This window comes from Anopheles coustani, chromosome 2 (assembly GCF_943734705.1).
Source record: "Anopheles coustani chromosome 2, idAnoCousDA_361_x.2, whole genome shotgun sequence".
Taxonomy (NCBI): Eukaryota; Metazoa; Arthropoda; class Insecta; order Diptera; family Culicidae; genus Anopheles; species Anopheles coustani.
The window spans coordinates 42,565,454-42,592,336 of record NC_071289.1 but is presented as its reverse complement, the minus strand read 5'-3'; the positions used below and the strand labels follow the sequence as shown (position 1 = coordinate 42,592,336).

The following is a 26,883-nucleotide window of genomic DNA, read 5'->3' as shown; positions in this document are numbered from 1 at the left end:
AGTCCACCCGTCCACGCCACCACGGCCCAGTTGGACCGGCGAGTGTTGTTTAGTTACTGCGGGTAGTTAATTCTTGTTCTTGTTTTTCGTTTTTATTTATTCTTCTCGAACGCCCTCTCCAACGGCTTACAACGTTCCATTCTCTTCGTCGGTTGAGACATTTTATATTAAACTGAAAGTACTGCTCAAACCTGCCACGCTTCCAACTGCTGCAATCCGAACCCGAAGATAATGCCGTCTATGGGAACTCGTGGAGAACTCCCACCACACTCCCGATTCCCATCAAAAACCAGATGCAATCGTCCGGCGCGGCCAGAAAAGGGAACGGGAAAAGAGATATGTTTGACTTTGTTGCAAGTGGGTGTTTTTTTTTTCAACCTCCTCCCCACCCGGGCGAGGTTGTGTGGGACATTAAATTGTCAGGGTCAACCTGGTCTTGATAAAGATATATAGATCGTCGGTTAGCCGGTTTAAGCCTCTCCTACCCGCTGCCGTCCCACCGTCATCATGTTGCACTCGAAATGCATTCGGGATTGGCGCAAGGTTCCTTTTTCCATCGACGGGACTTGTGGTAGCGGAAATGGCAGCCAATAATAGTTAAGAGAAAAACAATAACGTGTTTCACGTGAATAGGTCACACCAATGCTTCGGTACGACCAGTTGAAATGAATGTTTTACAAGTGTTCAACTTTTTGTGATCAAAACAACGGAAAACCGGTCATGTACTTGTGCCTTCCAACCTTCGCCGATCGCCAATTTTAATTCTTCAAGTTGAACGACATTTTGGCATGTGTGACATTTTGTCACTCAATCGAAATTTATCAAGTATGGATATTTTTGTTAGTCAACACCATTCTGCGAGACGAGACGAAGGATACGAGACTCTAAATCCGTCCCGGGTTAAGCTTTCAATCGACGCCTCAAACCTTGTGCTACCCATTATTTAGACATAATCATAGTCCATAAAATACTTCCTACGCCCGGGCGGCCATTTTTCCACCCGACCATCGAAATGTCTAACCTCGACTGAGAGATATCTCCATAAAGTTCCGCACGGTTCCGCCACCCCAGGAAGGCTGCAACAATTTTGCACAAAAACACACAAATGCGGAATGACTTCCTTGGCGCCACATTCGCTAAAACTTTGCTACAATGGTGGCTGGTTGTGTGTGTTTGTGAAGGAGAGAAAGAGTGCGTGTTTGGTTGGTTCTGTTATTATGAAAGAAATAAAGCAACAACTGATCGCGGTATGTCATTGCAAAGGTTGGAGGCCGGAAAATGAAACCACACTCGCGCACTTTTGTCTGGGAAGAAGGGATTGCTAGCATTATAATGCCCACTCCGGGGGAAGCGCGGAGCATAATAATGTGACCAATCAGGGCGCCCCACCTTGTATTCTAGTGGGCTCAGAAATTTAAAGGAAAAATAAGTGAAAACACCCTCTATATTTACCTCGGCGAAAAAGGGGGTTGTTTTGCAATCGTATAAAACGTTACAAAAATAGACCCTCCCCTGCACGATGTAACGCCACCGAAACGGCAAACCCAAGTCGAGTCCGTTCTTGTGACACAAGAACGGTTGAGGTAACTAGAGGAAAGGGAAACACAAATACCCATTACCACACTGGGTAATGGGTGTCCCTGTTTTTGACCGCGAGATCCACAAGAATCAGAGCACGGTTTAACCTCAATCGAAATCGAAAAATGAGGTATTTTCGCTGCCCGAAGCGAAAACAGGGAATTGCGGACACGGCCTACCGTGGACCGAAGTAGAACCATTCCGAACACGACCGACCAACACGATTGTGGGCACGATTCTGGTGGCATATTCAACGTACCCGGGGTGGGTGTGCCGGAAAAGTTTTCACTAGCAACCGTATGGAAACGAAACGAGGCTAATTAAACTCGCCTGCTTGAAGAGTGATGCTATCGGTTGCATAACGCGGTTCTTAGTTAACCTTTACCAGTGCCCTAGAGGTGGTTTGTAAATGAAAGAATTATGGAAACCGATTCAAGTTTATCCTTCCCTGGCCGCAATGTTACATCAGCCGCCAGCGCAAACCTCCGGCGAAGACCTTCCAACTTCCGGCCACCGCTTTCCACTGGCTTTTCTAACAATGGCTCGTTTTAAAAAGAAGCTTCTACCTGGTGCCCCACCTCAGCCAAACCCGAAAGGTGTTAAAAACTTCCGTTCCGACTCGTGCCGTCTTGGTGCATCGGCAAGGAAACGGATGGAACAGTTTGCGGGCAATCTGGAGGCAAGCCAGCAAGTGCAGAAAATGCTAATGTTGGCAAAACACCACACTATCGAAAGTAAATCGACCATGAAACGAAAATCGGTTCATTGCAATGGATTTTTCCACCTCGAGTTGGAATGGAAAACGAGTCTCCCACACGGCTGCAGGAAGTCACTTCGTTATGGTTTGTTTGCCTGAATTGATACGGGAGTTTAAAATTGAATTTTGATTGTGCCAATAAAATGCAAGCCTTTGTGTTGTGACCTTCTTATCGCCGGCACCAACACCGACGGGGACTGGTGAATGGAGAATAATTTAACGTGCTGTGTTCACAAGTCCATGACAAAACGAGAAAATTAATTCCCGGACAGAATGGGCGTTTTCCATTACTGACGCAGATCGGTGTCCAACGGAAGTATTTGTGGGGGAGCCTTTTATAAAGAACTTAAGATGAGATATTAATAATAAAGCGCCAATGTTCATTATGCTTCAACAACGTCCTTCATTTGAGAAGTAGGAGATGTTTATGTAGCTCTGGGTGGGTGAAGAAATAAATTACCGTGCTGAATATGATTTATTTTTGGTTATGATTTGATTAAATCAATTTTCCAAACTAAGTGCGTGCCACAGACGATTGTGTTCCACGTTAAAAAGCTTCCCAGGAAACGCTTTGTCTTTTGGATTTCTCACAATCTGTTTTCATAAACATTTGGCTCCCGATTATCAAACATAAATGTGTTTGGATATCAACTCTGTTTGGTGAAATCAGAATGGATGTTTTACTTTGAAGCTAACAAATCCTAAACAAACAAACCATTTCCTCATTCTTTGGCCAGAAAAGAGCAAGTAAACGTAAACTTAATGCTAAATACCAGCGAATCGTTTTCGTTGCATAATTGAGCTCAAACCAAAACCCTACGGGCTGGCCTCTACTGTAATGAACTAAACAAACACCTCGGGCCATTTAGTACCGCCACCATCAAAGGCGCCTTTTTTCCGGTTAATGATAATTGCCCCCTTTTTCGCACTCCGATCCTTGTGCATTTGCAAATCCTGCCAAGCCGGACGATAAAACGATAAACCGTCCTTTCTTTTCCGCAAACGGAACACATCGCGCTTGAGCGGTTGGAATAGAAGAGAAAAAAAACATCAGTCGGCACTAATGCCCTTCTAGCGCAAGCGCAATACAACATTATCACGCGTACGGACAAGTATCGGGTTACAAACTCCCTCCCTAAGGTAACCGGTTACACGTTGTTCTCCGTCGGGTGCATTTATTAATCCCGGGTTTCTGCACTTCGTGAATACCGATCTAATGGGTAGTGCGTATGTTTGTGTCTGTGTGTATATGTCCATGGGACAGAATTAGAGCGAACGCGGCGATTAGTGTCATATAGTTTTCCACCGAGCAATTAAATGCAAGTCCCCGCATGATGCAATGTTGAAAATCATCATTTGTTCAAACTCGAAGCGCCATCCGAAGGGTCGTTTTTGTGACGGTTTGCTTTATTTTCTCACGCTGACAAGCCCTTTTTAACGCCCGACAACAAGTTTTTCTTTTCAATATTTCCCCCTCGCCTAGACGGCTAGGAAGTCAGCCCTTCACTGATAGGCTGGTCGACCGCATTGCGTAAATGAATCACAGAGTGTCCCGGCGACTCATAAATCAGCGATCAATGTGGTCGGTCCACCCGCGACAAACACCACAAGACTCAGCTAATGCCGTTAGCCTTAGTTTGTTTGCTTCCCGCAGGGTTTCTTGTGCCTTTTCGCCATTGCACCGGATGCAGGTTTATGTTCGGCAGTAAAGGAACGTATGGCTGCACGCTTGGTATCCCTTCAGTCACCCTGCTTGAAGCTTGAAACCGAGTCGTCGACGAAAAAAGCGCCCCAAGTGACTACAAATTACGCTCAAACGGGCTTACAAACGAACTGAATCGATCCGATCCATGCTTGAGATGACATGATCTCCGGCGCCCATGCGCATGTTCTGCACACTTTAAATCATTGCGGGCGGGTGAAACCCACTCGGCCCGACCCACCCGAAACCCGACAGAATTTGTCTGTTCGCGCATTGGACTGGACAGTGGCCCTCGTGTGTGTCTATGTGTGTGTATGTGTGTGTGCACCGTAGACGCCAGTTCCGTTACCGTTCGCTGCAAATCACTGCAATTGCGAGCGCGGTGTTCTTGGCGAAACGAAAGACTTCAACCGTTGCCCGCAAGCGACGAACCCCCTTCGTCGTTTGAATCCGGCGGAGGGTGGCGAGTCGGAATAAAATAACCCGTAGCCATAATTGTACTTCGATCTGATCCTGATCTCGTCTCCCCCGGTCTATGGACCGATCGATCGGGGGTGGTAGCACCCGAAATCGTCATTAGCCACTGCAAAACGAACCAACGCGGGCGCCGACAGCGGATTGATTCCGGTTGAGCGGATTACGAGCACGAGACACACTGCCCTAAGCGGATCACCGTCGTCAGCGTTGGTCTGCACCAGACCTCAGCCCCGGAGCTACTTACATGACTCACAGCTCCTTTTTGAAATCAAGCCCCCGCTTTCTTCCGCTCCTCTCGCGCCTTATTCTGGCGCAAATAATTAGCTCGAGATAGAGTTTTCCCAAATGCGCCCTCGCCCGGCGCAACGGAGCACGGGGTGGGTGAGTTGGCGTTAAATCAAAATGTCAAAAGCGAATGGCGGGTGGAGCGATTGGACATCGGTCCGCTGCTAACGGGGGTCGTAAATCGAATCCCCGGCCCGCGGTAGGCTAGCCGAGATTGAGTGTAAGAACGCTGGTTAGATTAATGTGTTCCAATTTACGGCCCATTGTATAATTGATTTTTATTCTTCACGGTGAGTGTGCGATTGTTCAAACAATATTTAGTATCTAATTTATACGACAACATTAGTGAGCGGTGGAACCGTAAATGTAAATCAATCGTAAATTCAAAAGAAGCATTAAGAATTGAATGTAAAAGAAATTGTTCATTTTTATTGCACGCTCGTTTCCGCTTTCAATAATTTTGGCAATGAACTCGGCTTTGTTTGTGAGGGGGAATCATAAATATCACCGCATTCTAGGTTGATCAAATCAATGCAAGTGACTTGTTACCGTGCAAAGTGATTGATCTCTTGAGGGCAACCTCTTTCGTGTCGGTGTACATCATTAATATAACGACACCACCGTCGATCCCGTTGGCATAGGGCACAAAAGATCTTAATCTACGCTTTTCATCATCATACAGCGATTGTAATTCGATCCAGAATCCCCTTCTCTAATGACGCTCTAGATTTATGATGTGCCAAAATGTGGTTCGGATGATGATGGTGATGATGGAGATTTCATTTACAGTTCAGCTTCAGTCCAGCGAGTGGCTAGTTGAAACATCTTTTGTAGAAGTGGAAAGATTGCCAAAGTGGTAACGGGCTGCTTTTGAGCAATCGAACGGGCCACCTTATACCATTGAGTCGAATCGAATACCAAAAGACAGTCGGCCGTCGCAGCAACCTAACACTAATAGTATGTAAACCGATCCGAGTGGGGTAAAAATCGAACCTCTCGACCATCGCATGTGCATTGACGTTGCCGCCCGCCCCAGACCTGCTTGGGTGCGGTTTGCCAACGGAAGAGTTTGAAGCCCGAAGACGATTGCTCGCAATAAAAGTTTCGCTTACGTCTTGGGCAACTTCCGTCAACCCACGTGTGCGAGGTCGCGTCTGCTCGGTCGAAAAGCTTCTCCGTTCTGGTGTTGGTTCAATCAACTTCGATGCCGTCCGTCGCCCTCCATAATCGGTATCGTGGTGGAGGGGCTCCGGGCGTGCTCTAAGACTATATCACCGCAATTAGAGAACGTGTCCCCAGTGTTCGACCGAAATGGTACCCTCTTATTGAACTCCCCCGGGATCTGGGACCAATCAAAACGCGAATCATTACGCGAACGGCGGTGGCTCTTCCGACAAAAGGTGTAGGCGCCGACTCGAAGACCCGAAGAACCCCAGCGAATTACCCAGGAGAGGTTCGAGGCAATTTCGCACAACCAACAGAGACAACCACTCCCACCGCTGGTGAAGGTCATTGGCTTTGTTTTCCGAACGGTTCAATCTTGATACTGTTGTGACAGCTGGTCATACGTCAGCTCCACGAGAGCCCGCGCACAATGGTCAGCCTAAACGAGCGTTTCTCGAGAACTCCGCAAAAAGGCCTCCTTCAGATCGACCACCGCTTGCCGAAGTTGGACATTGAATAACGGTCGTTAAAAGTACCCCGAACCCGACAAACAAACTGTTCTGTCCGAACGCCCAGCGGTGAATCACTCAGCGCACCAGTTCCTTAATCCAACTCTTGGGTGGACGTGATCGGGCGATCCAGGAAGTCCATTGACCACAGACACCCACAGCAGCTCGAAGGCAAGGCCCAGTGAAAGGCGGTTGCAATACTTGACGTCCGTCTCGCCGTCTCACAACGCCAGCGTCACCAAGAACATGACGTCGCCCGAGAACCGGGGCCCATTGATTGTCCTGTCAAGTTCCCGCGGACGGCGGCGCAGCTCTTCGATCGCTCCGGGAAGATAATCATTTGCCATTCAGCCGAAAATGGACCCACCGTTCGCTACCGAGGTGGGGTTTTGTTTTTTCCCTTCTCAAATGGAGAAATGTCATGATTGTAAATTAAACATTCATTGACCCCAGGCGACATTCCGTGCCGTTTGGGTCGAACGTAAAGGCCGCCACCTAGAATGTTGCCTCCTACCAGCAATAATTCTTTCCCCCCGAACACTCCCGTTATTGGAGTCCCCCGTGCCAGAACATAATCTATTCGTTTCGGGTGAGAGTTTCCGCTAGCGGATCGAATGTTTTACGACCCCTCGGGTGACAACCCCCGGGATCGTGACATTACAATCGAGAGAGAGAGGGAGAGACCAATTTTCCTACACGGAGGATTTATACGAGCATCGCAATGGGCATGTTTTATCCACCTCCGATTCGGTTGACGTTGTACAAATTTATTCGCCCACCTAAGATAAACCCTACAAATTCCGTCAGCTGTTGCTGCAAGCAATCCTTCGACTCTCACGCGCCGTGTCCCTTCCGTGCGGCCTACGCAATGAAACCACGCGCATCTTTCACGGCCATGGGGCGAATAATTGCATACGCAATGTCGAGGGCGGTCGGAGCTTGACAAACGATTCGATGGTAGGTTGTTAAATGGATTCGGGAAAAAATAACAACCTCCCAACAGACGCCGGAATGGATATTCGATCGTTAGGGAAGACACGGCGCCGTCAATGATTGCAGGCAATTGGCGAGTTCCGGAGCCTGTGTAGGTGTTGCCAGCAATGACAGAGCACCACGAAAGTTGCAGGAAGATGTATCCCTCGGGATCGGAGAAGGCGGGCTGGCGGAGCGAGCATGTTTATTGAATGTCAGGGACCCGAGCGCTTCATCTCTCGCTCTCGAGTGTTTTTGAACTTGAACTTAGCCCTCTCCTACACTCCAGGTGCTATCGAATGGCAACGACCGCAGTCACGTAATGCTTACGACTTTCGCTCGGTGGAAGGTGAAGATGGGCTCTTGAAGCTAAACCCATGTCGTCTTCAGCTCCGAAGCCTGGGGGGGGGAAGCATCATGTATGCCATCTTTTACCGGTTTATCGTAAACCCGTGTTCCCGGACGAACGCAGGCAACATCAACATCCATCCTCCACACCGACGCCGCGATTAATGGTTTCAATTAAGTTGTAAGTCTTCGCTCCGAAGGCCGGGTGGAGAAAACTGAATGCTTAGGGAAAACCGCGACTCCCACGAAATCAATGCCACCGGATGATTGTTCTTTGGCGATCGGCTCCACTCGTGTTGGATCAGTACTATCGCTGATAGATCCTCCAGCCGCGGGGGTGGAAAAAATCAATTCTATGCATCTCGTTCTCCGCAAACATTCATCGGGGCCATGCTTCCCATGGCCGGAATCTATTCAAATGACACAACACTCAACGTGAATGGACAGCTGAAGGAAGGAAAGCGACGATCGGGTGGATGGGAAGGTTCAATCTAAAATTCTGTGAATGTATGTTTTCCCGTCCATGTATATTTAACGGTAATGGAAAAGGGTTTTTAATTGTGCTAAAAGCGTGGGTGGTTGTAAAATTATTTTTGCACGATGGAGTACTTTCCATTAATCCTCTGTTACATTGTATGAAAACCTTAACAAACGTTGAAGGTTTGTATCATGCCATTATTTGAGAACATATTAAAGTTTCAAATTATTTAAAGGGTTTGCACATTTATCAGTACTTTTAATTGTATAAAACGAACTTTTTTTTAAATTATGTATGTCTATGTTGATTCTTTTCTATGGTTACAAACGAAAAATACGTAAATTTGTAAACAACACCGATAAGAAAGAGCATTTTTGTCTTAAGTAATTGAAATGTTTTTCTATTTGTATGAATTTAATAAATTTCCAAATTATATTTTACAAAAGTTTATAAACAGCAATCCCGCTTGCAAGTGGTTGTAGCTTATTGTACTCAATATTTGTTCGGAAACTGTTCGTTGCTGTATGTTTTTTTTTCTAAATTGATATGAAATATACTACAGTGATACAAGATAAAGTATAAATATTACCTTCCACCACCAAAGTTTTTACATGCTCATACTTATTTTATACAGAGTGTCTCATTTATTATAAGTTGTTTTCATGTACTTTGGTTTTCGTTCCTTTAAACGGTGTAGTCTTTTCACATATTTTATTTTGAGTATTGAATATTGCAAATATTTAATTATAGAAACGGTCGTGCTCTACACAATTCCTAAAATACAATTTTACCAAATTCTTCATTCGTTTAAAAACTCACTTGAAATGGGTTGCCATCATTTACAGTGTAGAAATATTAACAGAAATGAAAACGAATATAGTCATCATAATTTGACAAAAAGAGGTCTCATTTACGGTCAACAAATGGTCCATAAAAGCTGCCATAAAATCGTTCTGATGACCGTTTATCTAACAGTATCATAAAACTACGCCCAAGCTAAAAACTCAGGCCTCCAGCAAACGCGATCCTCCTAGAGTATGAATCAACCGATTGATCCGATCGCTATGATGATGATTAGAAGAAAATAAAAACGCACGATAATGATCACGGTGGCCGTTAGTGCTTGTCGCTTCTCACACTGTATGGCTCTGTCAGTGTGATCTGGTGCCGCTTGTAGCCTTCCATACCCCTCCGAAATTATTTGGCAATAAATTCCACCAACGCCTCGGGTGTCGGTGATTTATGATCAATGGCGCGGTTTTGCATGTTCTCCATTCGCGGGAGTTGCCATCCACAGTTGCACCCTGCGGTGTTCTCCAATCATGGATGTCGAAGAGTGTCCGACTTGGTACGTGTACGGGATCATTAGCTTGGGGGTGTCCGTGTGTGTGTTACTTCATTAAGAGATACGATCAAACGATCGAAGTAGCGTCCAACTCGTTCGGGGGGAAGTTGAATAGTTTGACACCTGCCATGTTTGTTCGTACCACCCGACGGACACTTCTGCCAACAGATATACTGTTACCATAAGCCGCGACTGACGTTGCCATTCACGCATGGTATCCTCCTTCGTTCAGGTTTCATCTTTCGCACCAGTGACTGCTTGGCTGCGGCCATTGACGGTGTTGGGTGTCATATTGTTCGGAGGTCCAGCTACCAGCTTGACCTTCCCACCCTGACAGTGGCATTCGGTGGCAGAGCTGACGATGACTTCCATCACTTGGTTTATTATACAACCGATCGAGTCTAACCGATGTTTCCTCCTCCCCGCTTGTTTTTCCCAACAGAAAATGCCCTCGCACAGACGAAACGCTCGTTCCGTACGAGTGCCGCCCAGGGCCGCGCACTCGGCGCCAACCCGCGACAGTCGACCTCCTCCAACGTCGACTTCCAGTGTCCGGAAGAGTTCGGATACTATCCACATCCGAGCGATTGCTCCCAGTACTACGTGTGCGTGTTCGGCGGAGCTCTGCTGGAGAGCTGTACCGGTGGACTGATGTACAGCCACGAGCTGCAGACCTGCGATTGGCCGAGAAACGTAGGATGTGAGCTGTCCTCCCTGAGCTCGCCATCGGCACCCGCACCAAGCCGCACCGTCACGCCACGAGTACCTCAGGTGTTGAGTCGTGTGCGATTCTCTTCGTCGGCTCCATCGGCTCCAAGTGGCCCCTCGGGACCATCGGGACCTTCGGGTCCATCGGGTCCATCGGGACCAGCCGAACCATCCGCTCCGGCACGCATCCAGCAGATCCACTCGCACCCACCACCACCGCCGCCCCCGGCCAAACCGAATCCGGTCATTACCACCCGTGGACAACCGAAGAATTCACCCCAGGAAGATATTGCTAAGGTAGGCGTCAACTATAAGTAATAAGTTTCTAGTACGAGCACTGAGTCCCCTTGTGTTCTTCCCCCAACAGCTGTACGCAGAAGCTCATGAAACACTCCCACCGGTGGAGGAAGAGGAGTCGGACCGCCAACAGCGTGTTTACCGCGGACAGCCGAGCACGGTGTCCCAAGTGCAGCGCGATCGTGACGGTATTTTGCAGCAGCAGAGTGTCAACGCCATACCGACGCAGGCTAAAGTAGGTTCCTTTGCGTACAGTGCTCAACCTCAGCCGTTCAGGTAAGTTCTCGTCCCTACTCATATACCTTCGTAACCGATTCTAAGTGAAAGAGCTGAAGAGCAGTTCCCTTGCTTTTGTATGACGAATTTCTCTTTACTAAGAAGTCGACTACTTGCGAAATGTAAGATTTCTTCCAAAGGACTTTCTTAAAAAAACTGTTTTCTTTCTGTTTCTCGTTGAAACACACTGTAAATTGCACAAACACACATGTACACGAACATACCGATTCACGCACGTTCACGATACTTTTGCACACCTCATCAAAAACAATAGTTCGGACGATGACGCGTCGCTTCAAACGCTAGACGACAAACGCTCCACTGACGCAAAGGACCACGATCGTAGGAAACGAGACACCACTGCCCAAGTACACCCCGATACCGACACCGGGAAAGAATCCTCCAAGTCCACCCACGACTCCTCGGTAGACGCTAGTGACGCAGGTACTGACGCTAGTAAGCAGACGGTTAAACGATCAAACGCTGAGGAGGGTACGGTTCAGGGACTTCTGGCACCAGAGGACTCACCTGATTCCGCCGTCGGAGAAAACCAGCGAACTGCCCGTCAACTTCGACCCGTTGGCAACTGGCAGCTACGCTCACTGGACACATCCCTATCGCGCCAGAACAACTACTCACCGGCCAGCTACGATCCGTTCGGGTATACGGTCGGTCCGACGGCTTCGACGTACTTCAAACCAGGTGCTCGGTACTTCCAGCCGCAGACGTACAGCAAGAAGGAACTGACACAGACCTACAACGACTACCTAGAGGCGTATAGTAAGAGTAAACAACCGACCTATAACCTGCGGCCATCGGTTGAGTTGCAGCCACACAAGACTTCCGGTTTGCAGAACTATAAGACCATCGCCAAGATTACGCCCCAGGATACGATCATCCCGCTACTGTTGCAGCAACAGGGACAGGGTCGGCCGCATCAGTCCAACTACAACCCGACCCAGTTCACGGCGGCCGCGTTCGTTAACAGTCACAACAATAAAAAGTACACAACGCCATCATCGCCTCTCGATGGAGACGAGGAGACGATTCCGGACAACTTTGCGTTCTTCCACTTCGGTAATGCGTACTCGTCCACTCCTATCTCGGTGAATAACAATCACAACTCTGGTGCCGGGAAGCAGGTGATCAAACAGTCCAACAAGCCATCCAGCAGCGGACAGCACACAAACGTTGCCCAGCCGACGCAGAAGACACCCTACATTGCGTTCAGTTCGGTTGGAGGTTTCTTCAACAATCAACCCACGGCGAACCCACTGAAGGAAAGCTTCGTCCTGAAGCCGAATCATTCGAAACCGAAGCCAATACAGCTCAGTACACCGGCACCGGTGTACGAGGGTATCTCCAACACGATCCAATCGAGCGGCCTAAGGTTTGCCGTCACCGCCACGCCAAAGATCGTACCCGGAACGGGACTGGAATTGTTTCAGCCAAACAATGTGTACCTAAACCCACCTCAGAGGCCACAGGTCTACAGTGGGTATGGCAGCGGTGTCAGCAAGCAACCGGCTGGTGCCATCTACGAGGCGTCAACACCGAAACCCAGCTCGGCACAGTTTGTCACCAAATCGACCAACGGTTTCCAACCGATCGCCGTCTCTACCACACCCAAGTACTACCAACCACAACAAAGTCAAACGGTGGGTCCCAGTGAGTATAGTAAGTTCTATGACTCCATCAAGAGTACCCACATTGCGCAGGTAAACGCTGGTAAGCCGGCTAGCGCCGAACTGACTCCCATTCGCATTGGAACGGGGCAGGTGATCTACCGTCCGGTTGCGAACAACACCAAGCTTCAACCGGTGTCCCAAGGATACGGTCAGCAGCTATTCTACAACCCCGTGGCACCTTCCCCGGTTAGCTCGATTGTTCAGAAGCCTCGTGACTCTGGGGAGTTCTACTACGAGGAACCGGATAGTATCGATCAGCGTGGGCAGAAGTACGTGAAGAACTCGCTAGATGACCAAAGACGCCCGGTATACGGAAAGCGTCCGTACGGAGACGTGGAAGAGGATGAAGATGAATACTACGATGATGATGAGGATGAGGATGACGATGACGATGAGTTCCGGTATAGGTACCCGGTTAACAAGTCCAAGTACACACCGATGACGGAAACAATGGCACCGAGGCCCATGCAGAACCTTACCACGCCGAAACCACCAGGTTCGGTATCAGGCAATCTGTATTACAACTATGACACGACCACCTGGCGGCCCGTTACGGTGACTACTTATTCTCCAACATCGACGTCTGATATTCCACCGATCATAAAGTTCCCTGAGGATGTATTCCAAGGCATTCGTCCCCTCGGAGATACCCCGAGGTACCTCAACAAATCGACCCTTAGACCGTACACCGTCCGGCAGCGCGTTCGACCAACCGTTGTACAGCATAACCACATCGAAGATAGTGGCCCTAGTGATCGTGGCCGTACGACTACAACTGCCACCACCACTACCGTCCGGACTCCTACAACGACGACGACCCCGCGCTACTACCCGACGACAGTGCGGTCACGCACCACGACCAAGACCCCGACCCCAGTAACCACCTTCACCCGCAGACCCACTGTTACGACGACCACCACTGTTACCTATCCCACAACAACCACCACTGTACCACCCCAGACCACTCAGACGACCTCGCGCAAGCGCTACACGATCCGACCGAATCGTGGACAGCAGCGCTGGCGCACCACTCCGGAGACTCCGGAAGCGACATCGAATGGCCGACATGCCAGCCCGACCCGACCGACCAAAACGAGACAGCGGGCAGAACTCGATGAACGCCTACCGAACAGGTACTGTTGCTATTGTTTTCTGTCGTTTGTTTCTTGCTTTTATTTTTATTTTTCCTACGGGAGTACCAATACCGGGGTGAAGCGAACATCAATACTTGCTTACTATGGCTGGAGAGTTTTTATATTCTTGCGTTGTGATCTTTGTTATCCTATCTTGTTGTTAAGCTTACCTTTGTCTATCATCAACGCTTCTTCTCTTGTGTTCTCTTTTCATGCCTTTCGATACGATGGTGGTGTTTCTTTCTATTGTACATATTTTTATCTTTCTTGTATTCTATTAGTATTCGTCTATCAAATCTTGTTTATGGAATTTACACTTTCGGGGGTTTCTCTTTACTTAAATTTACTCTTTTAATTTATCCATGTAAATTATACTACAGTAGTTTATGAGTTTAAGCCTTACATTCTTACCCTTGAGTACTTAGTCTTCAATTGTATTTTTTTCTATTGTACAACAGGCAGTTAGAATTATGACATAAATAAACATTATAAACTACCAGATATAAGACAGAAAACGTTACTGTTTGTGGAACTCCATCCACTTCACTGTACTGCTGGACTCGACTGATCAAACAAAAGAGACCATTTCAAAGGCGTAAAAAGTGTGTTTGTGTGTTTCGTTTAATCCATATGTTGTCTTTAGCTTATCGTGTTCCGAGTGTTAGTGGTTTGGCAGGATACCGCCATTTTTGCCATTGGTGGAACACTTCGAGTAATGCATTGAATCTAACCGCTTGTCACTTATCTCCCGGCCCCCGTAGAGTTGAAACGTCATCGCCGGCACCGAGCCGCTACATCCCGGAGCAGCAGCAACAGCAGAAAACACAGCTTACGCAGAGCAACAGGAACTATTACAACACCAGCAACTACGAACCATCTGCGTACGATAACTACTATGCCGTCTATGACGAGGATGTCGAATTGTACCGAGATGGTAAGTTTGGAAGAGGCCTTGAATGTTTAAAAGGCTTTCGTGGCGACATGGGTTGATTGTTCTCATCGCTTTGAACCTTTGCTCTCGTAGAATATCAACCCCAGCAGCAGCAGCCCCAGAAACCGGTCGTGTCGTCGACCTATCGCCCGACAGTCGTCACCACCGTTGCTCCCACTTCTCAGCGGGATCCGTACGTCACTTCTCCGAGAACTACCTACCAGCGACCCTCCTACCAGGCAGACTATGACGATGCTCTAGTGGCTCAGGTATTTGCTCGAATTACTACAAACCTCCTGCTCCACGAGGACCCTATCGTCCCCGGAGGAGTTTAGAAGGGAAGCCGTATGATAGCCACTCAACACTAACGTCCTTTTTTCTTGCAGCTTGAAGAAGATCGTTACAATCAGAAGCAAACCAATACACAAATCAGGTATTTCCTTATGGATCTAGTACCAAGCGTTACTAGAACCTTTCTATTCTATCTTTAAACCTTACATGAGATGCTTTTTATAGAAAACCCAAACAACGATTAGAACGATAAGATCCTTCAGTTTTGAATAATTCTTTGATTATGTTTATCACAACTTGTCAAGCAGATTTCTCTGCTGATTTCTCTGCTTGACCCGCAACCTTTCGCGCTAGAGTCAAGCTGGTCCTCAAAAGACCCACACCCGAATATCTCTAACCATCCTTATTTTTATCTTTATATCTCTCTCTTCCTAACGCTCGATCTGTCCACCGTTTAATTTCCAACCTCGCACTCTCTTTCTCTGTGTCGTGTCGCATTTTGTCGCACAACAACAAAAAACCATAAATCAATAGAAACGAGTTGAACTCGATATCGGACCGTCCGATACTGGTATCGTCCACGATTCGCGCCTATAACAGTCCCAAGTATCAGACGGCTTTCGTCACGACCCCCGAACCCTTCTCTCTGCCGTCGTCAACAACAGCCAGATCCACTACAACAACAACCACCACCACCACAACTACTACCACTACAACACCAGCTCCGATACAGTACTATACTACAAGGTAGAGAAAATTAAGCAGAAAAGCATCAAAACTGAGAAAAACCACATAAATCAAAGCCAAATCTTTCTAGTGCTTTTTAGTCTCATTAAAACCTCATTTAGAACGACATTCATTTCTCACTGGACACCGGAGCTGAACAGCCAGAGTTAATCAACTTTATTACTCACACAAACCCGACACCGACACCCAGAAGCAACAAAACAAACGAAATTTTAGTTATCCTTTGTTTTTTTTCTATCATGCTTGAACACACAACCCGAGAGCGATCGTGCAAGCTTTCACGTTTCTCAGCAAAGGAGTTTTGGAAATTGTTTCGGAAACTCGACACACATTAGGAACATCCAAGGATGGGACATTCTTATTTGGAGAAGGTGTAGTGGGATCGGTTTCTTCACGTTCTTGTATGCAACATATTGCAAACCATTATTTTCGCGACATCGTCTTTTGAAGTAGGAGAATACACGCGTTTCTATTGTCTTCCTCTTCGCTTTTCATAAGTTCGAACTATATCGTTCCTATTATATCGATTATTTTTTACGATTTTTTCCACTTATTTCCTCGCTTACCGACTTTCCCAAAGCATATCAAGATTCGTAATTTCCTCATATTCTATCGTTGAAATGCAGCTTTAGCTTATCTTCATGTTCGTTGCATGTCTCATCAAACATCACCCGAAATATTTATTTCTTATTCCATCGGATGAAGATTATAAACCACACAAATAATTATGTTTTCCTTCCTATCTCATTTACACATAGAGTAGCATGATTTATGTATTCATTTTGCCCCCAAAGTGATCTACCATTCCAGAGAGCATGTTACTCAAAGTCCTCACGATTTGACAATTCCTGTAAAGTTTTGTTTGTTGCTTCTTCGTACGGAAGATTACTATCTTTTTTTTAAATTTCGTAATATGTAACCTACTGACAACAGTAATAAGCGGTCATTATTACGCTTTGTCTAATATTTTGAAATTGAAGTTTGGTGTCTTACTTCAATTTCTCCATATGATCTAAACAACAGCCAGGTGTTAATTCTATGAAATGGCAAGTGAATTGAATCTACTCATGATCATTAATAATCAGATTGCGAATGCATTCAAGAAAAGGTCCTAGATAGAGCGAAATGCAGGAAACTAACATGTTGCATTTGTACATAGTTATTAATTATTGCTTTTAACCATACGCCTAAACGATCGCTTTTCATACATTTGAAGAATTGATAAAAACACAGAGTTTACTCGAGAAACGGGTTATCGCTAAGGGAATGAGCAGAGTTTTATTTGATATCTCGTTCTCTGTCTTTTCTCCAACCGTATGTTATCAATTTTCCCTCCTTCTTTATTACTCTCTATCTATGTTTCTCCTACTTTCTTGATTTGTTTTCTAAAATACCCATGTACGATGCTATTTATCCCAACAGATTATCGCAATTGGACGATCAAAGTATTAAAACAACACCCAAATCAATCATATTAACACTCGCAGCACGCGCGGGTTCCTCATCGACCCCCGAGCCCCTGTCTCCCTTCCTAGTGTCCTTTGCGCCATCCTCCCAATCCCCCTATGAGTCACGGTTCCGCAGTAGCACTACCTCGGTTCCACGATACATCAAACCATCAACATCCACTACCACAACCACTACCACCACCAGCACACCTCCCACTACTACTACTACTACTACAACCACACCACGCACAACCACAACCGCGACGACCACGACCACCAAGTCCCCCGTTGAACAAATTCCCCGTTTCCGGCCGGCTCCACCGGAAATCAAGTTCCATCCGATCCCGGACGATCACTACTACGACGACGATAGTGACGATCATGAGTACAATGCCGACCAGGTGGACGATGAGTACGCGACTCGACTGTCCAATAGCAACACCAGGTACGGGTACGGCCCGGCAAGGACCGAGGATTCGAGCAACGATCACTCCAAGAAGCAGTTCATTACGCAAAAGCTTCTTCCGGTGCTGCATTCGAGTGTGTTCTCCCAGTCCGGTCCACGGTCAGCGCCTTCGGCGGCCAATGCTTACGCACCGGCAGCTGATGTGCGCGACGAAACACCCTTTTCGTACGATGCACGACCGGAGTTTTCTCCGTCCGGTTTTGCTGAAGAGTTTGTCCCATTGACAAGCACCTTGCCTACAACCACAACCACTACTAGGAGGCCTACAACACCTACAACTACCAGTACTACTACCACTACCATTAAGAGGCCTACCACAACCCCTACGACTACTTCTACTACTACCACCACAACTACTACTACCACTACCCCGGCCACAACGACGTCGACGACGACTACGCAGAAACCCTCGACTACTTTCGAGATTCAGCGTCAAAAGTTCGTCCTTTCCGACGTGCAACCGTCCAGCTTTCGGACCTCGTTTAGCACCACGGCCAAAGCACCACAACCGCTGCCCGACTACGACAGCTATCTGTATCACGAGACGATACCGAGCAGCGTACGATCGCGCAATCAGCACACTTTCTTGAAGGCCATTGCAACCACTCTTTCGGCGACACAGTCTTCCACGATCGCTACCACTACACCGGAACCACCCCAGGTGTTTTCGTACAGTGGACCCACAGTGACACCACCACCGTCTGCGGTTCACATACGTCCGGAACAATTCGGACCGAACAAGTCCATCCGACTGACATTGGGTTCTCAGCTACGAAACGAACCACGGCCTGTGCCGACGTTCACTTCCAGCACGGACTCGCCGAGGGTCGAGATCCGTCCGGAACAGTTTGGCAATAACAGAACGTACACGTTAACGTTGGGAGCTGGTTTTGGTTCTGGGACCAGGCTACCCTCGAGTGTGTCTTCCCGTGGACGCACCGAGGTGGAGGAGAGTTCTCCCAATTACGCTACCTTCTTGCTTACGGATGCCGTTACGAGCAGTCCGACGCGTATTACGTCCAAAGTCCGTCCATCGCCTTTGAGCGAGACAACGACTACGACGTCCACAACACCACCGACAACTACGACATCAGCTGCGATCTACGACACTTCATTGCTACCTAATGGGCCTAGTAATATACGTTTCGTTTTAAGTTCTAGCGTAAGTACAACCCCACGATCCCGCTATATGCCGGGACGGGTTGAGAGTATTGCTCTTTATAAGAGCCGTAGTACAGAAGTGCCGACGACGGTCACGCAACTTCGTGGAGGACCTAGTGTCGAACCTACCGCGTCGAGCGATTGGGTACCTTTGATTGAGGAGAAGAAAATTCTTTCCAGTCCTAAAACTAATACCCTGCAGGAACAGGTCGAAGAAGAGGTGTCGGAACGCGAGCGTGAGCAGGATGATCATCTGCTTAGGTCCCGGCCTCAGTTAGCACTGGAGGAAACAACGGAGGTTAGCGAGATTACAACCGTTGGGACACCTCCTACGCGCTTCCCACCCAGAACTACCTTGGCCCCTTTCGGCAATCTGGAAGGAAGAAGGAACACTGAAAAAGTACAAAGTTTCACTTCGCGTGGGCAAATTTTTAAAGAGGTGCTTAATAAAACTCTCGATCCCGTGGGTAATCCAACCACTCGGTTGGTCGTGTCACCGTACAAAAGTCTTGAGGTGCAACGTCAAACGACATCCTCTGACAAACCGTTTGCCTCGACATCGAGAGTCATCTCGAACCTCTACCGTACGACTACGCCGGAAAGTTTGGCCGGTCCTACGGTGAAGAGTTTCATCCAGTTGACGGCTGTTCCGAAACTGGCCGCCATTGTGCGAGATACGACTACGACAACTTCTAGGGCAACAACACCTACCACTACTAGTACCACAACTACAACCACAACAACGATAGCCCCAAGTACTACCGCAAGTACAACCGAAGAGCCAAGTACAACTACGACTAGTGCTCCAAGTTCTAGCACGATTACGACAACTTCTTACGTGAGTAGTTCCGAGGAGATCACGGCAACACCGGCCCCTAGATCCACCGAAGTCTACCGCGGTCGATATCGTCCAGTGTTCAGTTTTGTGCGATCATCCGAGTCATACGACGAGGCGACTACGCCACGCTATCGGTACCGAGGTCGGGGATCACCTAGACGAACATACAACCGATTGCGACCGACTCCTCAGAGCCTCAGGCTGTCTTCGAGCACGGTCTCTGATGTAACCGGTGGACAGAATGAGTCGTCCACGGCCGGCTCCCACCCGGTTCCTACCAGAGCCTACGGGGGAAGCGTAGTTGATACAACAGTTTTATCGATATCCTCCGACTACAAAGATCGTGAGGTTCCATCAACATCGATCACTTCGAGCACAAGTGCAGCATACTTGAATCGAATTCCTACTAGCTCCGATCGGACAAAGTTTGAACCCTCCGTAGGGAGTCTGGTCAAAACGGCGCACCTGAAGCTTGCCAGCCGTTTCGAGCAGGAAGAGTTCAATCGAACCGAGGTGATAGAGGACGGTGATCGTCTTCGTACGATCATCACGACCGGTAAACCGGGTCGCGTGATACAAATCACCGACAAACCGGTCTACTATACGCGGTTTCATGCGACCTCCACTGAAGAAGGTTCTTTTGCTGTCACCAACAGCAACAGCCTCAGCAGCCAGGGAGTTCAGGCACTCGTTCCCGAGTCGACGACGAAAAAGTTCCGCGCCACGGTAGAAATGCCAGAAATGAACATACCGACCGAGAAGGAGCTTCTCTCGTACCATCAAGACAGTGGCAATACTTCCGACGAGGAAAGTGAAGACGAGGATACGGACGACGAGGATGACGAGCCTGTGGATGAAGATCTGGCCGACTACTCGTACCTGGAGACGTCAAGCGTACCGTCTTCTACCAGCACAACGAGTACGACTCGAACGCCACCGACGACTACAACATCGACGACCACAACGACGACGACGACGACGACGACAACCACAACGCCAGCACCGACGACGACTTCTAGTACAACCACTCTCCGGAGCACCTTCAAGCCGATGGCACGTGCCTCGAAGCGCTATACAACGCCGCACTACGTGTCGTACTCTACGACAGAGCGCAGCTTCCAGTCGCATGTGCCATCGCGCTTCTATCCCAGTACAACGCAAGGACTGAACCTTACCTCCGGTGTCACCCCGGAAGCGGCTTTCCTGGACAACAGTGCACGTAGCACCCTTTCGCCCATCCACCATGCCCCATCCACCTTCCCCTCGACTACTTCCATTCCCATCTCTCTCTCAACCCCTACCGCCTTTGGGCTTCCCATCAGTAGCAGCATCAAGAGCTACTATCAAAATCAAAGTAGTATTCTGTCCACCCCGACATCCTCGTCCTCATCGGTTCCCACATCCACCACAACTTCCACCACCACAACCACAACCACCACCACAATCCGCCCGCCAACGACGTACTCCGCGAACAAGCTCCCACCGCGCGCTTCCAGGGTCAATAATGCCATAAAGACCACGATAGCAGCCGCACAACTGCCACGCCGATATAGCAAACCGTCAGCAGCGGGAAAAAGTATACAATGTACAGAAAACTCACTGTCCGCCAAGTGCAACGAGATTCCTTCGAGGTACTATTATTACTACTGCCCAGCAGAACAACAAATTCAAGAACAAAAAAAAACCACCAAACTACCAACCACCAAACAACAGAACTCTGCTACTTCCACCCTAATAATGTTACTTCTACCACCACAAAACCAAAAACAAAACAAACCTCAAACAAATTGAATCCATCACTCGCTCACAGTAGCCTCACTTGATTTAGCTACTACTTCTTTATATATCTATCTCTGTCTCTCTCTCGCTCACCAACACACATCTTATGCCTTGCGTTGACTGATCTTGAAACAAGCGAACAAACTGAAAGCCTGCCCAAACATTTTACTAGTACGCAAATGCCGGCTCTAGACCAGTAGCAACGCCACTAGCTCTCACCATTAGTTCTCGCTTCTAGGCGGGCTGTTCTTGAGGCCCAAACGTTGTTCTAACTTATAAGTGTTGTACTAAGTATACCGATAGTATACACCCTTGCTCTAATAGTAATCTTTGCTTGCGTAACATAGCTTGTTGCGCTGTAAAATCCTTTTGCGTACGGTAATTTAAACCGAAAGAAGAATACAATTTATGACACAAGTTTATTCAACTGTTCTATGCTTTTGTAATATGTTTTCAAATTCTTGTTTCTTGTTTTTTATCATCTTTGTAAACTAGTAACCTATCGATCTAAATGCACTATCGTTTTAAGACCATATCAATTTGTCACATAAAATTTATTGATTTTTTTTGTGTACTCCCAACGATGTGCGATAAACTTAAGAAAATCTATTAGAACCCAAGGGATTTGAACCCCCATTTTTAAATTGCAACAACTCAAACACAACACCAAGATTAACGAAAAATATAATACAAACCCGTAGTTAATACAACGCTTGGTAAGCAATGGCACCAATAGCTTCGGATGAACGTATCTTGATGTTCGACGCATCCGAAAGCTTCACCATACTTCTACAGTACTTTCCGGTGTACAAGTTGGGCGAGTGGATATTGAGATAAAACAAAACACAAGGAGTAGTAGTGAGAGAAGCCACTAGTACTAGTAGTTTCAACACTACTTCTCGGTAGTTTCTTTCGGTAGATAGTGAACAAAACAACGTGGTGGTAAAAGTGGTAGCTCTAGTAGTAATACACACACACAGGGATTAGGTTAGCTTGCAGTAGGAAAGTAGTGACTGTCTGTGCACCGTATCTGCAGTTGTACTAGTTGTCTGGAATAAGAAAAATAACTTGCTAATTATGGGCGTTAGACTATGATACTTTGATGGAAAACTAAGAGTTACTGCAACGCATTTGAGTTGCGTAGAATTCATTGAAATTTTAAACTACGAACCAATTGAAACGAAAGTATGTCATGAAATATGAGGTTCGAATATATCTTGACTAGTCCACAACTTAAAGATGTAACGTATCGTTGATCGCTTTCCCTGTACTAGTGTACTAAAACTCCGGGAGTTGTCAAGGAATGCTTCAGGGCTTAGGTTGCTTATGCGTAGGTTAAATCTACACAGGCCAGTTTGCAGCCATCTTGCAGGCAGGGCACAGTAAGACACTAGCCATGGAAATACAAAAAACTTTGAGCAGACCCTCAAAGACTGGTGTACTTGGCGATGGGCTCCAGCTCAATGCTACTAACCACAAGGTACATGTGCCGCACACGAAACACTATGGATGGAGAATGTCCTGCTCCGTCACAGTCGGTGGAATTGCAGGAAATGCAAAGCATCCCAGACGATGTGATGATCGCTTTTCGTGCTGGCGTGTGCGCATTGGGCATATGATCGTGTACCGGGCGGTTGATCTAAGCACCGGCAAATGCTAAATGTCCTACAAACGCAAACCCCTGTCATGCGAGGCGGACTGTCGCGAGCGGGCTCAGTTTGGAAGTTGGAACTAAAAACAAACTAGGAGTAGTTATTTGAATTGCACCAAAACCCAAAAGAAAAAAATAAGTATATAAAATTCCCCTTTGTTTCCCTCCGGAAATAAAATACAAACGCACATCACGCACACTACCATCACCTGCTGCTACTTCAACAACGATCAAAATACAGTGAACGATCATAGTGGAATCTCATCTGTCCAGAAACACGAAAGGATGGATACGTCGTGTTGAAGATGATCAAACGGAAGCGCCAACAATGGAGGAAAGCGCGATGTTAGCTCAAGCTGTGCATATGTCGTTCATTTACACGATCATCGATCATTCAGTACTTCTCTCACACGCTCTGTCCATACGCCCTTCCCACGTACGCAACACCCACGATCTTCCTCTTTCATTCCAAAATCAATCCCTTGGAAACTATCCTTTCGGCTAGCCATCTCCCTCCTGCTCGTGCTCACAAGACGCACACTATCGAACACTTAATCCACTGCGCAAAACCTATATCGCATTACCCTCTACAGGAACGAGAGGGCCGGCGGTAGTGTGTGACATTGATCGACTTCAGTTTAATTCCTCTCTATCCCATCGTCACCCTCTGATGATCCTCTGTGTGATCCTTGTACTTTCTGTTCCTTCCCATCTGTTTTTTCCTGTTCCATTGATACCTTTCTATCCAATTCCTTCCCCTCCTCTGTAATTCGTTGATGCACCGTAGTTCTTCGTAGTATATTCTAACGCAACTCACCTCAATCCGTGTCCATGTGTATGAAGCGCTGGTGTCAGTGGGATTACTCTATCTTAGAACGCGTAGAACTGCAAGGACTCGTCGCCCACCTACCATCGACCAGAATCGACCATCACCATCGCGTAGAATTCATGCATCATGCTCGCTCTTTCGCTCTGTGTAATTTGTTAACTACCAACTTCGTTATCTACCAACAATCCATTTGCTATCTAGATACGCATCGCATCGGCCTGCCTTTAATGGTTGGAAGTAGTTGTTGTGGCTCATTCTCGTTAACTATTATCTGGTTTGGAGGCGACCGGAAGGTGTTGAGCAAAAGGACATGCGAGTCCCTACGATGCAGCCTTCGCTCTACCTTTCATTAGTAGAAACATTTCATGCACTAGTTGGTTGCTGGAAGGGTAAAAATATCATTCTTGAAACTAATCTCATCGCGCGACATGAGCTTCCCCTAACGCCTCTGCTTACAGAGCGTATCCACTGCAGATACGAAAATGTTACAGCCAATGATTAATAACACGACTCTCTTGTGAAGTTTACTAATTCTGTCTACTTTTTTGCACTATTTCCACGTTCCGCGGCATCGATTGCGTCTTCCTTTCCATCTCTGACAGAGTTAGCAACAGCAACAGTAACAGTAACAACAACCGCAACCGTGGCAGTTCGCACTTCGCGACCGATACCCAGTCGACCGTTTCCTCCAACCGAGGAACCCACCCACCGTAAGGACGTCGCTTATCGCCTTAAGAATTGCTAACTCGTCTAACCGATCGATCTTTTGAACATCGTTTTAGACGTGCCCGTCCCACCCTGAAGCCGTCGCAGAACATCGTCTCGAAGGCGCAGGAGTTCATTGACATCTACCGCTACCCACCGACCCGCCCGGAGCCCCTATACCCACAGCCGACCCCGGACAAGACGGCCGCTAAGTGCCGTAAGGATGTGTGTCTGCTGCCCGATTGCTACTGCGGCGGCAAGGACGTCCCCGGGGAGCTCCCAGTCGAGCAGGTGCCTCAGATCGTCCTACTGACGTTCGACGACTCGGTGAACGACCTTAACAAGCAGCTGTACCAGGACCTGTTCGAGCGTGGACGCGTCAACCCGAACGGATGCCCCATTACGGCGACGTTCTACGTATCGCACGAGTGGACCGACTACAGCCAGGTGCAGAACCTGTACTCCGATGGACACGAGATGGCATCGCATACCGTTTCGTAAGTGACAGCTTTGTGGAGAGTAACGTCTCTTAATTTCTCAGATTCCTAACTCAGGTCTTCCAACTCAACTCCACAGACATAGCTTTGGCGAGGCGTTCTCACCGAAGAAGTGGGCCCGTGAGGTTGCCGGTCAGCGCGAGATCCTGTCCGCGTACGGTGGCGTCAAGCTGGAGGATGTCCGAGGTATGCGCGCCCCGTTCCTGTCCATCGGTGGCAACAAGATGTTCAAGATGCTGCACGATTTCAACTTCACCTACGACTCGTCGATGCCGGTGTACGAGAATCGCCCACCGAGCTGGCCGTATACGCTCGACTACAAGATCTTCCACGATTGTATGATTCCGCCGTGTCCAACCAAGAGCTATCCAGGTACGGAACGGCGAAAATTTGAGTCGCTAACCTTCAACCACATCCTACTAACGTATCCCCTTACTTTCGCCCTCAAAGGTGTTTGGGAAGTTCCTATGGTGATGTGGCAAGATCTGAACGGTGGCCGCTGCTCGATGGGTGACGCCTGCTCCAATCCGCCGGAAGCCGACGGTGTGTACAAGATGATCATGAAGAACTTCGAACGTCACTACACGACCAACCGTGCCCCGTTCGGACTGTACTACCATGCCGCCTGGTTCACGCAGCCGCACCACAAGGAAGGTTTCATACAATTCCTGGACGCGATCAACTCGATGAAGGACGTGTTCATCATCACCAACTGGCAGGCGCTGCAGTGGGTCCGCGACCCGACGCCGCTCTCCCGCATCAACTCCTTCACGCCGTTCCAGTGCAACTATGCGGTAAGCAAGTTTTCACATTTCTTAATTTACACGGAATAGTTAACAGAGTATCAACATAATAGTTTGAAATCAGTTAGAAGTTATAATTGAGGTTATTTGTTTGCTCGAATTGAATTTTAGCTGTTCTTGAAATAAATGTTATTCTTCTTCGCTGTTGTAAAGCCCTTTTTCGCGCTTATCTGGCTTGTGTAAGCCAAATCTTTTTCCTACTTTATACATACTCCTCCTAGTATGTTTTCGTGGAGCAAAGTTTCAGTGACTGTCTTAGCGGAAGTTCTGTGCGATTTTTTTTTTGAAAACTGATAAATTTAAAATTAGCCTATCGCAATGTGTGTTAGCTTTATGTTACAAATATTGTATTTTCTACCATTGTTATCCTCTTATAAAAATTTTACCGATAAATTGAAATGAATTCCTCGCAAATCGTTATTTATCCATCCTGTTTCTTGATGTTTTTATTTCTTACTCTAATTGTAGTGTTTATGCTCCAATTGTAAAAAACTAGCGAATGAATTAATGACACTTTACCTCCTTCCGTTTTGCAGGATCGTCCTAAGCGCTGCAACAACCCGAAGGTTTGCAATCTGTGGCACAAATCGGGCGTGCGATACATGCGCACCTGCCAGCCTTGCCCCGAGATCTACCCATGGACCGGCAAGACGGGCATCCGCTCGTCCCGCATCGATAACGACATCGAGGTGGCCGACACCAACTAAGTCAACTAAGTCGCACGGGGAAGGGAACCAACAGGGTGGGATCACCCGATTGGTCACCGAGGGAAACCTGGGACGCGGGAATCCGTCCCACGACAGGACGTTAGGTTAGACATAAGCAACTGGCACACAAGCTACTTGAACAACGATAGTACCAACAACATCATCGTACAGTGACCTCGCCCCAGGCCCTGTGGCCGGGGATGTAATATGAAATTGACGGAATGATTTTTTTCTTTTCACCCCAAACCAATCGTTAAAAGAAAACTAATCGAGCCGCAAATCGAAAACAACAACACTACACCCAAACGAGGAA

The 26,883-nt window shown here is 47.6% G+C and overlaps 1 protein-coding gene across 1 annotated transcript; it reads left to right on the top strand.

Annotated features, from left to right (window-relative positions):
- The first annotated feature begins 10,071 nt into the window (after positions 1-10,071).
- On the top strand, positions 10,072-26,570 carry LOC131264420 (mucin-2). The gene is made up of 18 exons (XM_058266723.1): positions 10,072-10,620; positions 10,691-10,896; positions 11,171-13,505; positions 13,545-13,717; positions 14,479-14,651; positions 14,742-14,917; positions 15,035-15,081; positions 15,474-15,686; positions 17,109-17,414; positions 17,829-19,831; positions 19,901-20,494; positions 20,597-20,781; positions 20,935-21,230; positions 24,461-24,568; positions 24,641-25,060; positions 25,140-25,432; positions 25,511-25,854; positions 26,400-26,570. The coding sequence occupies exons 1-18, from the start codon at positions 10,267-10,269 to the stop codon at positions 26,568-26,570; spliced, it is 8,397 nt and encodes a 2,798-aa protein (XP_058122706.1). The 5' UTR covers positions 10,072-10,266.
- The last annotated feature ends 313 nt before the right edge of the window (positions 26,571-26,883 follow it).